The sequence below is a fragment of the Gobio gobio genome (genome assembly GCF_949357685.1).
Source record: "Gobio gobio genome assembly, chromosome: 21".
NCBI lineage: Eukaryota > Metazoa > Chordata > Actinopteri > Cypriniformes > Gobionidae > Gobio > Gobio gobio.
In genome coordinates, this window is record NC_137117.1 from 35,773,624 (window position 1) to 35,791,807 (window position 18,184).

The window sequence follows — 18,184 nt, forward strand, 5'->3', positions numbered from 1 at the left end:
AATCTACACAGATGCAACAGTTATTTTTGCAAATCATAAATTGTTACACTAAAAAATATTAACACATGAGATGACGGAAATCATTGTGGTGTGCCACGAAGATGTGAAAAAATAGGCATAAATCTAGCTTTCAAATTATTCAGGCTAATTGAAGTCTAATAATTAAGGAGACCTGTTTGCCCAATAGTGGCAACTTCTGGCAAGACATATATGTATATAAGGACATCTAACAAATTGGTTTGTCCGTCAAGAACCAGGAATAAAAATCGGTGAGGGTGGACGCAGCGATGTCCTCTGCTGGCGTCAGGTCCTGAGTAGAGGCAGATCCACCTCCCGTTACACGGCGTGCCCGATTGATGCTGGCAAGCTTGGACTTTCCCCGTCTTCTGATGTCATTGTAGCGCTTGCGGCACTGGTGCGACGTCCTGGGGATGCCAGCTGATGAAACAATTGTGGCTATTTCCTCCCACGCCTGTTTAACCGACGCTATTTTGGGTGGGTTTCTCCCATCCCCATATCCCCATACAACACAACTTCTCTGTCTTTCACTGCTCTTACAAGCACATCAGTCTCCTCGGCTGTGAACCGCTCCTGGCGTGCGCCTGGTAAATACGCCATAATAATAGCAATCCATAATGGAACTTGCGCACCTGCTTTTACAGGGAATGTTGGATGACGCTCTGATTGGTTTATTCACGTCACGCCCAAACCACACCTATGAATAATGAAGCTACTTCAGACCAACCCATTTTAGATTTGTGCCGGGCGCAAGAGCCATTTATCCCGCCGGGAAAATAGCAACAGCGCCGAGACCCGCCCACAAAGTTACTTGCGCTTCGCGCTTTGACACTTGCGTTTCATATCGTTAAAATAGGGCCCTACATTCAGTTTGCACTTAAAGGCACTATATGTAAGATTTTTGGTGTAAAAGTTCCAAAAACCACTAGAACAATGTTATACATTTTGTTGACTTTTGTACTTACATTATCCCAGATGTTTCCAAGAATGTTTAAATCCGGAGAAATAACCAGTTTTAACCAGATAGTGTGTCGCCTATCAATGACATCATACCCTCGATTTCCATGGAAACACCAAAGACGCTTTAATATATAATATGTTTTATTAGACAGGTGAGCAACTGTTTGGAGACATTCATCACCAGAAAACTAATCATTATTATGCAGCTCAACACAGTTAGTCTTATTGTTTAAATCTGGTTTTCTTGATTTACCGCGAGTGCCATGTTTTATCATGCCTAATATCATCTAGCTCACTGCAGTGTGAACAAGTGTCTCATAGTAGCCATCGAGTGAACACACAGAGTAGCATTATAACATAACTTTCAACACACTCAGATGTATCTAATATGATAAAACAGCTGCGAAATCGAAATAGAAAAGCTCTGCGAAATCAAGACGTCATCAAGCTACGCCTTTGTTTTGAATAAGCGACCTCTAGTGGCGAAAAATGACATATTGTGGCTTTAAATGTATTCTTTTAATGTATATTTTATCTGTGACAAAAAGCATTCTTTTGAAAGTATGCTAAAGTGCTTTACATGCATGTCTCCATGGTTGTCTGTGCTCTGGTTTACATTATCAGGAGCCTGTGTGTTTGTTTTTCGAGCACATTCCTGTAGGTATGTTTTAATGGCATAAGGGCGAAGCAATGACAGCTTGGTGCACGTCATCCATTAAAATCTACAGAGAAATGGAAAAGCACTTAGACCAAACTGTTTGATCTTCCCTGACAGAGAAAGAGTCACGGAGAGACAGAGAGAGGGAAACAGGAAGAGTGGTGTGTGTGTGACACAGAGATAGAACTGTAAAAAAAGCATTGAGGTCCAAGTTAAGTGATGACTTAAGAAGGGAAGAAAGTAGGCAAGAAAAAAAAAATCAGCATGCACCTGCCAAATCTGTAGCCTTGTCAATGCGCTCATGGTGCTCATTTTTGCGTTTAAAAGATGTCTAATAGCCGTCCAAACCCAGCACTGATGTCTAGGCTAATACAAGGCCAAATTTGGGCTGTCAGAGAAAATTTAATAGACGTCTAATCATAGCCCAAGAATAGAGTAGTAATCTAGAACATAAACATGGCAAAGAAATGAAACCAAACACCTTGTAATCACTGTTGACTTTGCTTACATGATGCAGATCATACATATCTCGCAAGTTATTTTGGAAAAAACGATGTGTAACCAAATTCAAGGTTATTTTGGCTAGAAGTGTGTTACTCATAGCTGGACTATATAGAGTCTATAGTTAACCGAGATGGTGAAATAACGGCTCTTGCTTGCTGGGGTGAAGGGAATTCACATTTAGCTTGCAACATTTTCTGATTCCAGTTTCACCTGTTGGATCTGTGGCTTAGTGGTTAGCACGTGTGTTCCATCATATTAGGCCATGGTGCTCATACAGACAACGTGAGTTTGAATCTTGCTAGCAACCTTTCCTGTTGTTATTTCTCCCTCTTCTCACCATCATTTCCCCTCCCATCTAATATGTCTGAAAGTGGACCTTGAAGGCCTGAGTTTATGCTTTAAAGGAGTTCTAATGCTGTTTCATGCATTCTGACTTATTTACACTGTTAAAGAGTTGGATTCTCATGCTAAACATGGCCAAAATGTAAAAAAACGAGTTGGACGTATGACAGAGTATTTCTGTACCAAATACACTCCTTCAGGATTTGAATAAGTTTCGGAATTTTTGAGTATGGTCCTGTATGGCGTCATAAAGGGCCGAATTCCTTGTATGAGCACTTTTCCCGGATGAGCTTGTGTGCACATCAACCACAGCGAGAGCAAGAGAACGGCCATCATCGATCTTCAATCGGGTTACGGAAGCCGTCGACAGCGCTGCCATTTTGTTTTTAGACCACGAAATCAACAATGTCACTAAAGAAGTGTGTATTGTTGGCATTCGTTGCGAAAGTGCATATAATGTGAACAACACGAACGTATAGTGAATAGAAAGTTATCCAGGGATAATGCCATGAGGTGTGTGTGTGTGCTCGTGTCTCTTTAGCTCCGCCCACTGCATGAGTTCGGCGCTTTTCGGAAAGAATCGGTACAGCATATCTGTCTTTTATAAATATATGACACAACTAAATACCCTTCTGAGATATGAAGGATGCAAAACTACTCTATAGCTACTCAAGATTAACATGAGACTGGCAGAAACTGTGTGTGTTATCTACCCTTTAAAGTCAGATGAGGTTGATATCGCTTTGAAAGTGATTCCATTGATTTCTGTTATATATACACGATTGTCTGCTGGTGTGGATGCTAGTATATTTATCATTATAGTGATCTTTGTATTTATCATTCTTGGTGTGAACGGGCCTTTAGAATCCATATCAGCATGTGTTGAATGATAGAGGTTAGTGCAGCTGTCAGATGTGCAAGAACTCTATTCAGTGTTTGTTTTCTCCTGGCTTTGAACCCATAAAAGTATTACATAATAAGAAAGAACCATCTTTGTTGGAGAGGCTTTACTACTGTAGAGGTCTAGGTGTCTCTGTTAGAGCCGTAGCTCTGTGCCAAGCGGGCACAGGTGGCCCTGGTGTTACGTCTGCCCTGCGAGGGGGGCACCCTGGGGGTTCAATGGAAGGGCAGCTCTGAATTAGAACGGTGTGTAAACAATTCCAGTCCTCTGAGAAGAGTGGGACAATGAGACACGGAATGCCCCCTGCTAATCGTCACTGCTGGGTAACTGGATCCATGCGCGCTCTCCCTCTCTCGCTTTTACCTTACTGCACAGTAGGGCCTTTGTGCTGTTTGCTGCCATTCTAAAGGAGGTATGAAAGGAGGATGAGGAGAGGTAGTGGATGGAGAGGGCAAAGGATGGGTAGAAAAGATGATGAAAGGATCTGGAGGAGGAGATGAGAGAAGATGAAGGGAGAAAGGGATGAAGAGAGTAACTGAGGATAAATGAGGTGAGCAGGTAATAAACCAATGCTTCACGACTTGCTGGGTGACGACCTGAAAACGGGGGTCTGTTACAGTCATCAGGGAAAGGTAATGCTAAATGCAAACAATTACATGGAACCGTAAAATAATGCATAAGTCAGCAAAACAGACCGATTAGCTTCTGAAAATACACTTGCCATATCTTTTGTTGTTGATTTCACAGGTTGTGTAGACTGAGATATTCTCTCTCCTTCTCTCTCGATTGTTTTAGCTTTTTATGTCAAAGGTTTTACATTGTATTATTAATGAACTACCTTTAATACATATGTAAAGAAATGTCAGTGCATTATTATTATTTTTTACCAATTTTCAGTTTACATTGATTTGATAAATGGGTCAATATACAGTGACTTGAATACACCTTTTATGATTAGAATGTTCTGATTTAAAACAAATGAGGTTGAAGAATGAAAACGTCTCAGCGTTACATACAGTATGTAACCCCGGTTTCCTGAGAAGGGAACGAGACACTAGGTCATGGTGATGACGCTATGGGAACGCGCCCAGACGTGACCGGTGTCTAAAGCATGTGTGTCACATGCAAAGCCTGCACGTATAAAAGGGCGGCTGCATTAGACATCATCAGCTTCATTGTCTGAAGGAGACGTGCAGGCATGCCCAAGGCATGGCAACGCGATGCATATCACAAGAAGCAACTCTGCCATGCTGTGAGAATCTCTGGTGCAACAAGTTGTGAACAGTGCACAATCATGGTGAGCAAGGCATAACAACTCTATGGCCAAGCCCGGAGTTGATCATCGACACTTCATTGCATCCTATGCGACTTATGCAATAGCCTTATTCCTTAATAGCCAGTGACAACAGGTGCTAGAAACAAACCCCAGAGCTCCATGCTCCAATACTTAAAGTATCCCTATTTAGCAGAGGAACTCTAGCACAGGTAGCCGACTTCCGGAAGCGGGACAGGCACCGGCCTAGAGCTCAGGATTAGAGCTGTCCAGGGAATGACATAAACATAGTCATCGCTATAAAGAGTAGGTGTGTAACCCCGGCATCCTGGCCAAATTTGCCCATTGGCCTCTGTCTATCATGGCCTCCTAATCATCCCCATATACAATTGGCTTCATCACTCTGTCTCCTCTCCACCAATCAGCTGGTGTATGGTGGGCGTTCTGGCGCAATATGGCTGCCGTCACATCATCCAGGTGGATGCTGCACATTGGTGGTGGGTGAGGAGATTCCCCCCTTCTATGTAAAGCGCTTTGGGTGCCTAGAAAAGCGCTATATAATATGTAACAAATTAATCAAATTAATTAGTAGTTCCAGTAGTATGCTTAGTCCATAGACCAAGCAACAGTTGAAATCCAGAGTCGCCCTCTCGTGCCAGTTCACCACATAAAGTGACCCTCACACAGCGGAGCATACAGCCCTACTAAATAATTGGCAAGGGAGACAAAATGAGAGGATGGGAACTTGGGATGCTATGTTACCGGTCCATAATAATTCTCATTCGTCAGCCTTGGAAAAGAAGATCCATAAAGAATAGTTTTCCTTTTCTATTCACTGACTCGGGCAACAGACTGGAGTGAAGGATACTTTCCTGAAGTGATCTACCTCTTACTGTTGATCCTCCACAGACCATCAGGGGAGTCACTGATCAAAATGTGATCAGTCCACCCCAAATCTTAGCTATGAAGGAGCATACTGACACAGAAAAAATATTTCCATCTGTCCAAGCACGGTTTACAGACGCACTATACAGGCGACAGAGAGAGTGGGCAAGAACAGAGCTTCCTACTGCAAACGCTTCACCATAAGAGCCTCCAGCTCCAGTGAGAGCCGAACACGCTCCAAACGCTAGATTCTAGAGAATCAAGCAAGAACAAAAGCTCTTACCGCAAATGCATAACAATAAGCATATCCCGCTCCGTTGAACGCGCTCCAGATGTGCATCTTAAATGCACATACAAACAAAACAGCTCCTAAAGATAAAAAAGCTGATAACATCTAATGCAGGTGCCCTTTTATACGCATGGGCGCTCCATATGACGTCATAGCATTGCCATCGACCAATCAGTATTGGTGGGTTTTTTACATGCTTCAGACACCGGTCACACCTGGACACGTTCCCATAGTGTCAACACCATGACGCAGCGTCAAGCTTCCTCAAAAGCAAACCGTAATTTCTTGAAAACTTTTTTATTTTATTTTATTTCAAATTGTTTTATCATTATTTTTTATTTTTTTTATTAAATCTAGTATTCTAACAGTTTGGAAAAAAAAATGGCCTCAGTGATTATTAATATTTGAAAACCTTTTCAAGTGGTGCAGCCAATATGTTCATGTTCAAAGTTGGCACAATGCACGGTACACTCTCAAGACCTATAAAAGGTACTAAAGACGTCGGATTTTTTGGGTGAATTTTTGGGTGAATTAACCCTTTAACACCAAACAGGATATGATATCACCTTGAGGACCCCTGCAGACCCTCATGACTATGTCATGGTCGAAAAATCTCTTGAAATACGAGAAAATACATATCTTGAAATATGTTACCTTTATTGGATGAGGCAATGTTACTTCAGGAAGAAGAATGTCATATGGTATGACAAAAAAAACAAAACATACTTTACCTTAAAGATATATATATATAATTATTATTATTATATATTTTTTGCATATAGGGGTAAGTACTTATGACTTTTCATTTGTTTATACAACATGACATTTATTTTTTGGAGTTATTCAATTTGAACTTTCTTAAAAATTGTTTTTCAAAACCATAGGAAAATAACATCAATACAAAAAGGACATTTCTAAGAACTAGACAAGTGATTTTTTTTTCTTTATTATGAACAGTCCACAAATCATTTTGGTACAGTGTTGGGTTTCCACTTGAAGTCCAATGTAAAACCACCAGTTGAGAACTAGAATTGATCATAGACTCTGGGAATCAGTAAAGAGAGACATACAGCTTCATTTTCACACAGTTCAGTCTCTTCAGACCATGATTCACGGCTCTCAGTAGAGCAATGAGGATGACAGCTGCTCTCACTGGCTCTGATGCACTGACTGAAGAGTCAACAAGGCTTCTATTGTCTGTGTGTGTGCAGTACTCTCACACAGCAGTAAAAGACAGAAGAGCAGCCAGAGAAAGACAGAGAGCTAACTTCAGTCCTTGAAAGGGCTTATCAATCACTGAAAAGTGAGAGTTCGACACATTAGACATGTTCTTCTTCTTATAGTGTATCTTGCTTACTGGACTGAAACAACTTAGTTATCTTACTATATATAGTGATATAGTGACAACTGATATTATTTATATGCATTTTATGCAAGTCATCTGCTATACAGTTATACATATCTCATTTATTTACATTACTAGCAAAATTTCATATTGATTAATTAATTGATTAATACACTCTAAAAAAAAAAAGGTTCTATATGGCACTAAAAGTGGTTCTTGGCTCGTAATCATATGGGAACCTTTTTTAAGTGCTGTATAGCACCAATTTTGGTGCTTTAGTGGTTCTTCAGCGGTTCTTTTGCTAAGGTGCTATATAGCACCACTGACTAAGGTGCTATAGCACCGCTACCATATACAGAACATGTTAAGATATGGTACCAAAAGGGGTTCCTTTATGATTACGACGAAGAACCACTTTTAGTGCCATATAGAACCTTTTTTTTAAGAGTGTAAGCTTCTGTCACGATAGTTTGAAGTTATCCATTTTTGTAATGTTTGGAGAAAAAAAAAGATGAATGCAAAGATGTCACAATGATTGCAAAAATTGTATCTTTAGCGGTAAAACAGCTTGACCCCTTGTCCCCTTAAAAGGAGCTGGACAGTGCTTTAGCAAGCTATGGAGAAACTGGCAGCCAGACGACACACACGTGATCAATCTCGAGTGGCAACATACACACATTGTAGCAGCACGGTAGTTAGTGGAGCCATGGAGGGAAACTCCTCATACCCCTTCGTTCGAAGTGTGGTCCTGAAAAATCTTAGTTTGAAGGGCTATCTGGCCCTTACCCCAACCACTCCAGCCAAAAGAGAATCGGGACACCCCTACCCCTTCATGTGTACAGGCAAAACGAAGGGGTAGGGGAAAGGGAAGGGCTAAGGGGTAGAAATGGCAGTGACAAGCTGTTGTACCCCTTAAGGTAAAAACAATTCTGAGAGTGTATCTTTTTATCCGTTTGACCCCCAGTGCTTGCTTTTATACTGGCTTTTACATGTTTGTGTTCTGCCAGGGATTGTATATAACTGAGATGGGCAACTGGTTTTACAATGAATGCAAGAAATTGGAACGCTAGCTCTGGTAAAAGAAGTTCCACCTTCCAAATAAAAGAGCCAATCGGCAAAGTCACCACCTGGTCTTTACTGTCTTCAACCAAAGAATAATCATACAGGTTTGTAAACACATGAGGTACACATGAGTAAATGATGACTTTCATTTTTGTTTGAACAATCTCTTTATTTCCAGTTCCTCGGCTACCAAAACACTCCAGGCTCAGTATCAGAATCTGCCCTCTTCATGAAAAACATTCAGGCAGTTTTCACAATGAGAAAATGTAAACACAATGTGATAAGCCAGTTTGAATCAAGTCCCAAGCTCACAAAATGTGAGAGTTGCCTTGTGAGAGAGTGTGAATGTGAGAGAGTCCATATGATGGAGGAAATAATGAAAAAGAACGGGCTTGAGAAAAAGAGAGACATAAAGCTGTCTGCAGGACTATGTCTCAATCAGTGGCTCTGGAGAGTTCAAACATCTGTCTAGAAATGTGCTCTGTGTTTATCCATGAAAAACCAGAAAGGGGTGGCTTGACTTGCCTGCAGGGAGCAACAGTGCAAATGAAGGTGACATTTGAGTTCAAGTGTAAATGAGTGTACATTTCACTGCGGTGGAAATGTTTTGACACTGTTTCGAAGCGCTGATGTAAAATGGATGCATCTCTCTCACTGTTTATCTTGTACAGTTGAACACGATAAGGAGTTTTTGCCCGTAAGGCGCCATCACAGAGAATTCCGATTTGACCTGTCCAAGATTCCCGAGGGTGAGGCGGTGACTGCTGCAGAGTTCCGGATCTACAAGGACTTTGTTCCAGAACGCTTTGACAACGAGACCTTTCGCATCAGCGTCTACCAGGTGCTGGAAGAACACTCAGACAGGTACATCTACATTCTATACCGTGGATATACAGTATCATTCTATTAAGGGCTCCAAGCACAAAGCACTCAGGCAAGCGAACACACATCTGTCGGACAGTACTCTCAATCCTTGGGTCAACATCTAAAATTAATGTTCTTGTCAGTTTTGTTTCTGCCTATAACATTTTTATGCACATTTTTTTTTCCAAAAAGCCAACTTTTTTTAACGCCTCTAATGCTGCGTTCACACCGAACGCGAATAGAGCGTCTGCTGTGAGTGATTTCCATGTTAAGTCAATGGAAAGGCGCGTTGACGCGCGTCTGGAGGTCCTGCGGCTCGATAGACGCGTTTCACGCAGCGCGAATGACGCGAATTGGACGCGAATTTAGCGTTTTGCGTGATACGCACGTTATGCGCGAGTGGTGCTTTTTTTGCATTCACGCGTTTGAAGCAAATTTGCGTCTGACGCCAGAGTTAAAAAATCTGAACTTTGGCGTCAATTCGCACCGCGTTAACCAATCAGGATCCTGCTCGCTGCGGTCACGTGGTAAAGTGACGTGATGAGAAACCCTGCATAATTTAAAAATACTACTATTGTGTTACAAAATGTAGTTTTAAGACTTTTTCAGGTGAGAATGTAGTTGTTTAAAGCTCAAATATGTGGTTTATTTATAAAGAGAGCGCCTATTTAAAAAATTAATCTTGTGTTTTTGGAGTTGTGAGATCCAGGCCATCACCGGGCAGTCAGCGCTCATTAACCCCGGCGAGAGCAGCCTTTCCTCGGCCAGTCCTTCTGACATTTGCCGCTGGCTCTGATGTCCTGTAGTGGTTCGTCTTGTGTGGATCTAACGGGTGATCTTTGGTGTCATGAATCTATAATTTGTTGTCTGCCAAATCGTTTTTGACTGAGGGCAAAAAGAAGTTTCATAACTTTATTTTTTAAGGATATTTAAATATACATACAGTGAAGATAATGTAGGAGTTGCCTGGACCACATTTGTGTGGCTATTAATGTTTAATATATATTTTTAATGAAAATGAAAAGAGGCAGAGTGGTGTTTTATGACATATTTCTCCTGGAGCAGCCTTGAACGCGCATCTATTTTGCTTCAAACTCTCAATTTATATGTGGACGCGCGAATAGATTCAAGATGTTTACGCGTCAAACTAGACGCGGTAGACGCGATTTTGATGCTCTATTCGCGTTTGGTGTGAACGCAGCATTAGGCCGTTCATCTAATCTTCATCAAATTTTACACACAGCAGCAAGAGAGAAAAAGAAATTGGCAAAAAGAAATTTAAGTCAAAAGAAGTGTTGAAAACGGAACACCACTTAATGAAACTTTATACACATAAACTACAGGACATTGAGGACGCACTCCAAATTATGTCAAAATTGCAGAACTGCTGCAACTGAAAACCCTTAATAACGCCGTAACCGTATGATCTGTGAAGTTTAAAATTGGTGTTGATCTTCTTTGGTGGACATACCAACAGATCCTCTAATATGACTCGCTACATAAAAAAAACAGCACCTGCCAGCAGCCAATCAAATTTCAGCGACTAATAACGCCAAATCTGAATGGTCGTGAAAATCTATAACGTTTTTCTACTGAAAATCTTTCCTCTGAATCCTACAGTGACCCCGAAATCAGTTCATCAATATACGTATCCATTTCCTCAAGAACACTTGGTAACACTTTAGTTTAGGGTACAGTTCTCACTATTAACTAGTTGCTTATTATCATGCATATTATTAGGATATTAGCTGTTTATTAGTACTTATAAAGTACATACTTTATTAATGCCTCATTCTGCATGATCTCGTTCTACATCCCTTAATCCTACCCAATACCTACACTTAACAACTACTAACTATTAATAAGCAGTAATAAGGAGTTTATTAAAGGAACACGCCACTATTTTTGAAAATATTTTTTAACTCCCCTAGAGTTCAACAGTTGAGTTTTACCGTTTTCGAATCCGTTTAGCCGATCTTCGGGCCTGGCGGTAGCACTTTTAGCATAGCTTAGCATAGATGATTGAATCTTATTAGACCGTTAGCATCCCGCTCAAAAAATGCCCAAAGAGTTTCGATATTTTTCCTATTTAAAACTTGAGTCTTTTGTAGTTACATCATGTACTAAGACCGACGGAAAATGAAAAGTTGTGATTTTCTAGGCCGATATGGCTAGGAACTGCACTCTCATTTCTGCGTAATAATTAAAGAAGATATTTACGTTGGTGCAGATCCTGAACCGTATCTATTTGAACCGGAATACACAGAAGATTAGCTGTCGGAACATGAAAGGCAAGATTCGAACCTTTACAACAGAACCTTTGCTAATCGCACAGGTGAATCCACTACCTAATTTGCACTACACAAACTTAGTGCTGGTCACGTTGGAAGTTACCTAGCTGGGGACTATTTTCAGGCGGTACGGCAGCAAAGTTCCTTGATTATTATTATGAGAGAATAGTTCCTAGCCATATCTGCCTAGAAAATCACAACTTTTAATTTTCCGTCGTCTTAGTACACAATGTAACTACAGAAGAGTCAAGTTTTAAATAGGAAAAATATCAAAACTGTGGCATGTTACTTTAAGTCGTAGTTAATAAATTGGACCCTAAACTAAAGTGTGACCAAAAACTTTTATGGCATATTGCATTGTGCTTATTGCATTTAATACTTATTGCATTTTATATCAGCATCAGAAATATGAAAAATATCTGCAGATTCCATGTGGGCCTGCATATCGTTTACTTATTTTTTATGGTGGGTGTTTCTTGCCTGTGAGTTGGTTTCCAAGGAAAATCTGTTCCTCTTGAGGGCCGTAACGCTCTCAACCCCTCTGGTGCATAAACGCTGGACACATTTGATTTGTGTTTCCTTTCCTTCTATTTCTTTTAGCCCGCACACACACAGTGCTCAGTCTATCTAACCATCCCAATGCAAACTTTTCTGTTGTACCACACCATGTTTCCTATTCCGACTCAGTGGCTCCCTCTCAAAGAATCAGTTGTGCACCACAGGGCTTCCCTTCACCGCACGTTCGGGACCTTCTAGAATATCGGCGTGACCCGCGCTGTGAATTGGGTTCAAGAACGTCTAGCTCCTCCTACGTGCTGCTCGACCCCTCCTGGAGGCCTCAGTCGCCTCGACAGGTCTGTGGGGAACAACATACCTCATTGTGCTCCCATCAGGGAGAGAAAAGAGACAAAAATAGACTGATAAAGAGACTGAGGCAGCAGATGTTGAGCAGAACAGGTGTTTGGATCACACACACTGAGCACCTGAACTACTCTGGGGCTTTGAAACTTCTGAAGTGTGTTCATGTAGTTCCAGTCTTTTTCTCCCTGCAGCGTTTCCCCTTGTCTTTTGTTGTATACTGCTTTTCAGTCCCTTTCTTACGCTGTCTTCTTGACGTGCTCTAAATTCCTCTGTTTGATTTAGTGCAGAGCAGCCACACTGTGAGATCAACAGCCGTTTATAAAGCCATTATTGTCAATTAAGGAAATGAAGTGCTCCCCAGGGCCTTACCATCTGGAGCGAGCGCTCTGTTCATCGCTCTCCCATTTCTCCACTTATTTCTCTTTTCCCCTCTGCTTCACATTATCCGCCACCTTCTCCGTCTTTCACTTTAAGGGTCACTCAAATCAGTGTCTTTTCCATTTTGAAAATTCAGTCTTCAATTAACAACGGTTTACTATACAAAATCATGGTAACAGAGCTGACAGGTTCAAACATCCTCTACTGACAATATTAAATAACAAGGGTAAGTTTTAAGTTGTTCAAAATCATTGACACAGAACCTGTGGACATAAAATTAAGTAAACTTTATTAGGTAAACTTAGCTAGTATCGGGTTGGACCCTGTTTTGCCTTCAGAACTGCCTTAATTCTTCATGGCAGAGATTCAAATAGTGTGCTGAACACATTCCTCAGAGGTTTTGGTCCATATTGTCATAATATCATCACGCAGTTACTGCAGATTTGTCGGCTGCTCATCCATGATGTGAATCTCCCGTTTTAGCACATCCCAAAGCTCTATTGGACTGAGTTCTGGTGACTGTGAGGCCATTTGAGTTTAGTGAACTCACTGTCATGTTCAAGAAACCAGTTTGAGATGATTTGAGCTTTGAGACGCCACATTAAACTGCTGGAAGTATCCATCAGAAGATGATACACTGTGGTCATAAAGGGATGGACATGGTCAGCAACAATACTCAGGTCGGCTGTGGTGTTTAAACAATGCTCAATTGGTACTAAGAGGCCCGAAGTGTGCCAAGAAAATATCCCTCACACCATTACACCACCAGTATCCTGAACTGTTGGTATACCAGGCATTATAGATCCATGCGTTCATGCTGTTTACGCCAAATTCTGACTCGACCGTCTGAATGTTGCAGCAGAAATCCAGACTCATCAGACTCAGTTTTGGTGTCCCGTGTGAACTGTAGCCTCAGTTTGCTGTTCTTATCTGACAGGAGTGTCATGGATGTGGCTTCTGCTGCTGTCGCTCGTCTGCTTCAAGGTTGGAAGTGTTGTGTGTTCAGAGATGCTCTTCTCTGTTCATTCTCCTCTGACCTCTGGCATCAACAAGGCATTTTCACCTACAGAACTGCCGCTCACTGGATAGTTTCTCTTTTTCAGACCATTCTCTGTAAACCCTTGAGATGGCTGCGTGTGAAAATCCCAGTAGATCAGCAGTCTCTGAAATACTCAGACCAGCCCGTGTGGCACTAACAAGCAGGCCACGGTCAAAGTCCCTTAAATCACCTTTCTTCATTGTGATGCTCATTTTAAACCTGACCATGTGATTGGCTTAGAGATTTGCGTTAACAAGCAGGTGTAACTAATAAAGTGGCTTGTGAGTGCGTGTATATATTCCCATATATTTGAATTATGAACGCAATGCTGCAAGGTGAAGTTAGAAACAGTTTACAGACATGCATGATAAATGTTTTTAGACCTGAATACATTTGCTTTGACCTAAAACTCATTTCAGTTGGGTTAAGACTTTGTGGTGTTACTGTATGGAAGTTACCAGATGTTATTGACAGCTATTATGAGAATAGAAATGGGGCTTGACTTTATTATTTGTTCATACAGACAGTAGCCTATTCAGGCTGCTATTCAAGCTGTTGTGTGAACAGCAAAATTCAAAAGTCACACCTGTACTAAATATGGTTGTCAGTTCTGCCTGCCTGTTCTGTAGACACAAGACTTAAAGGGTGTCTGTGGTGATTTATGTACCAATCTTTCAATCAGAATGCCACTGAGTGTATTTTTCTTTTGTTTCACTCCAGTTGCCCTCCATCTCTGGACTTCTTACTGAGGTTTTCATGAACTTCACATCTTGGATACAAATATCATTCTAGGTATCTATCACTGTGGAGCAGTTAGCTGGCTATGCACTGTCCCAGAAGCATTTGTTAGAGTGTTTGTTTGGCAAATATAAAGAATATATACATGGCTCTTTCAGCAGATAATGTTCCCTGCCACAAAGCAAAAGGTTCAGGAATGGTTTGAGGAGCACAACAATGAGTTTGAGGTGTTGACTTGGTCTCCAAATTCCCCAGATCTCAATCCAATCGAGCATCATGCTGAACAAACAAGTCCGATCCATGGAGGCCCCACCTCGCAACTTACAAGACTTAAAGGATCTGCTGCTAACATCTTGGTGCCAGATACATATACATATATATATATATATATATATACACACAAATACAAAGCATACACTAAAACACGTAATATATTAATTTTCCATATTATTTTTGTTGATTGTATCAAGCTCATCCCTCACTCCATGTATATATATATGTATGCTTTGTATTTCAGAATTACATGTTCGTCAATAATAATAATTTAAAAAAAGCTATTGGAGAAAGTAAAAAGAATAGGGCTGTCAATTCAAGTTTTACTCTAATTAATTACAGGATGAGCTGATTAATTAGTCTAATTAATCGCAAATTAATTGTACATCAAATTTGGCTGAGAAATTACCCCCAAAAGATAAAGTCGTTGAGAAAGCAAATACATATTATAAAACGCTTTTGAAAACGTGTAAACACCCTTAGTTTGCTTGCCTTTGTTCCTATGTTCCTGCCATCAATGTTACTCATTATGTTACTAATTACAGCACGCCTGTTTTGTATTGAGTTTGTTTGCCTGTGTACTTAAGTACTTCAGTGCTTTCCACTCATTGTCTGGTGTTGAACTTGTTTCAGTACACACTATTGCTTTGTTTTTTCTGTTATATTGTTGAATTAAAAGCTATTTCTAGTATTTACTGACCATTTACTGCGGCGTGAAAAGCATTTACACTGCTGTTACACTTAAGTAATGCCATGTGATTAATGGGTTTTTACAAAGATATTAAAGGGATAGTTCACCCAAAAATGAAAAATCTGTCATTTACTCTTCCTCATGTCATTTCAAACCTGTATGATTTTATTTCTTCTGTGAAACATGATATGAGGGTGAGTAAATGATGACAGAATTTAAATTTTGCCTGACCTCACAAATGAGCTTCTAGAAGAATGCTCAAAAATTCCCATAAACACACTCCTAAACCTTGTGGAAAGCCTTCCCAGAAGAGTTGAAGCTGTTATAGCTGCAAAGGCTGGGCCAACTCCATATTAAACCCTACGGATTAAGAATGGGATGTCATTAAAGTTCAAGTGCATGTAAAGGCAGATGTCCCAAAACTTTTGGCAATATATATATGGTCTGGCACATCTTTCTCCACATTTCCATACTTGCTTTAATTTGTGATACGCTGTCCTTTTTGTGCCATATGCGGTCTCTCCATTAGGGATTCAGATTTGTTCCTGCTGGACTCACGAGTGATCTGGGCTGCAGAAGAGGGCTGGTTGGTGTTCGACATCACAGCCACCAGTAACCACTGGGTGCTGAACCCGGGCCGGAATCTGGGCTTGCAGCTGGCTCTGGAAAGTTTGGACGGTAGGTGGACGTGCAGGCACCACAGGTTCAAAATGAGAAATGTATATAGTGTTGCATCAGACATCACAGTTGCATCAGTTTGTTTTGCCTTCACTTTTATGTGCCGTTTAGATTCAGTGCAGTTCAGTAAATGTTTACAGTCTCTCTGAAGGGCAATTTATTACATTGCATTTAAAAGCCACTCAAAGAAAAACATCTACAGTGGGGGTCCAAACATTTGAGAGCACTACTGAAAATGCATAGTGTTTTAGTATATTTTGTATTTTTCTAATTTAATAAAAATCAATTAAAAGAAGTAACTTTAAAAAGACTTTAGGTAAAAAAAGTGGAATGTTTTGGACACCTAAATGATAATTATAGTTCAATTAAATGCAATAAGCTGATCTTTAGAGTGTTTTTTCACACTTAAAAGGATAGTTAACCCAAAAATGAAAATTACCCCATGATTTACTCACTCTCAAGCCATCCTAGGTGTATATGACATTCTTCTTTCAGACGAATACAATCAGTGAGATATTAAATAATGTCCTGGCTCTTCCAAGCTTAGGCAGTGAATAGAGGATGAGGAAGCAAAAAATGCATCCATAAAAAAATATCCACACGGCTCCGTTGGCTTACTAAAGGCCTTCTGAAGTGAAGCGATGCGTTTGTGTAAGAAAAATATCCATATTTAAAACTTTATAAACTAGTTGACGTGGTGTATGACGTTAGCAGTAGCAGAAGCTTTGACGCCTCGAGGCGAGATCTCGCGGTTCAAACAAATAGGGCTGGGCAACAAACTCAACAAAAGCTCCTCTTCTCTTATATCGAAACCCTCCTACATTTCTCTTTAAAGGCCACCTGTTATGCAAAAATCACTTTTACATGGTCTTTGAACATAAATGTGTGTTGGCAGGGTGTGTACACAACCACCCTATAATGGTAAAAATACACCCACTCCTTTTTTTTAATCCCCATAAATCTTAAGCATTGTCTCAGAACAAGCCGTTTGCAGATTCCTGGGAATGTGACGTCACATTTCACAGGCCCCGCCCACGAGTGTTGATGGACACTGCCGTATTAGCATAGACCCCGCCCTCAGAGAGCTGTACACAGTCCGCCATGTGTATCTCCTCGCCAGAGCATTTAACAACAGCATTCAAGTAAGAAATGTGTTCTTAATAAAGCTACTAAAGTTCATTCAGTCAAGAGCAATGAGTGATTTTCTGTTGTTCTTCTGTTGTTTGATTCATATTAACAGCAGATATAACAGTAGGTACTGTATATTACACTGCTTTCACTTTAATACACAGATCTAATATACACTTCGGATTTCTGTACTTGCTGTATTAGTGCACAGATATAACCAACTGTTTTCATGTGAACTTTGTGTGTTTCTGACATAACCTAGTGTGCATTTGACAGTTTAATCGCAATAACACATGAAAGAGAACTAGTCTAGTTTAGCCTACTCACGGAGCTCTCGGAGCGCATGCGTCGGGTGTGTGTGCTCAAGTTTAGAGTGATAAGGCTTTAAAACTCATGCAGATGATAATTTTTCATGATGATGAAGAACTGCAATGTCACATGAGTGTGTCTGCGATAGAGACGATCATCAAAACAAACAGACGTATCATGTTTCAGTTTTCATTTGCGTGTTCACGAGCTGTGAAGGCTCCGCCCTCTGGGAAGGGGAGCAGCAGCTCATTTGCATTTAAAGGAGACACACAGAAAACAGCTCATTTTTCTCAAACCTAAACATTGGCATTTTCAAAATGGTATATTAAATGATCTGTCAGGAATTTTGATCTGAAACTTCACAGACACACTCTGGGGACACCTGAGACTAATACTACATCTTGTAAAAAGGGGCATAATAGGTGCCCTTTAAAAATTCTCGTTTTAGACTTCTTTGTCACCAGTATTTTGTTTTTCTCCATCCTCTGCACTTCCGCGTTCGTCAATACGTCATGCGCCAGGTCAAGGGTTACTCTTTCATCATAAATCGATGCGTAGGCCGTCTGCCGGAAGCTAGGTATTTTAGTTTATAAAGTTTTGATTATTTTTCTCACACAAACCCATCGATTCCCTTCAGAAGGCCTTTATTAACCCCCCAGAGCCGAGTGGAACACTTTTATGATGGATGGATGCACTT

At 40.6% G+C, this 18,184-nt stretch overlaps 1 protein-coding gene across 1 annotated transcript in view; it reads left to right on the top strand.

Annotated features, from left to right (window-relative positions):
- The window catches only part of bmp7b (bone morphogenetic protein 7b), a 63,435-nt gene that overhangs the window by 33,756 nt on the left and 11,495 nt on the right, over window positions 1-18,184 (top strand). Inside the window, exons 2-3 of the mRNA XM_079802940.1 lie at window positions 8,909-9,101; window positions 15,902-16,050. Of these exons, the coding sequence (XP_079659066.1) occupies window positions 8,909-9,101; window positions 15,902-16,050 (342 nt within the window). The remainder of the gene's footprint in view (window positions 1-8,908; window positions 9,102-15,901; window positions 16,051-18,184) is intronic.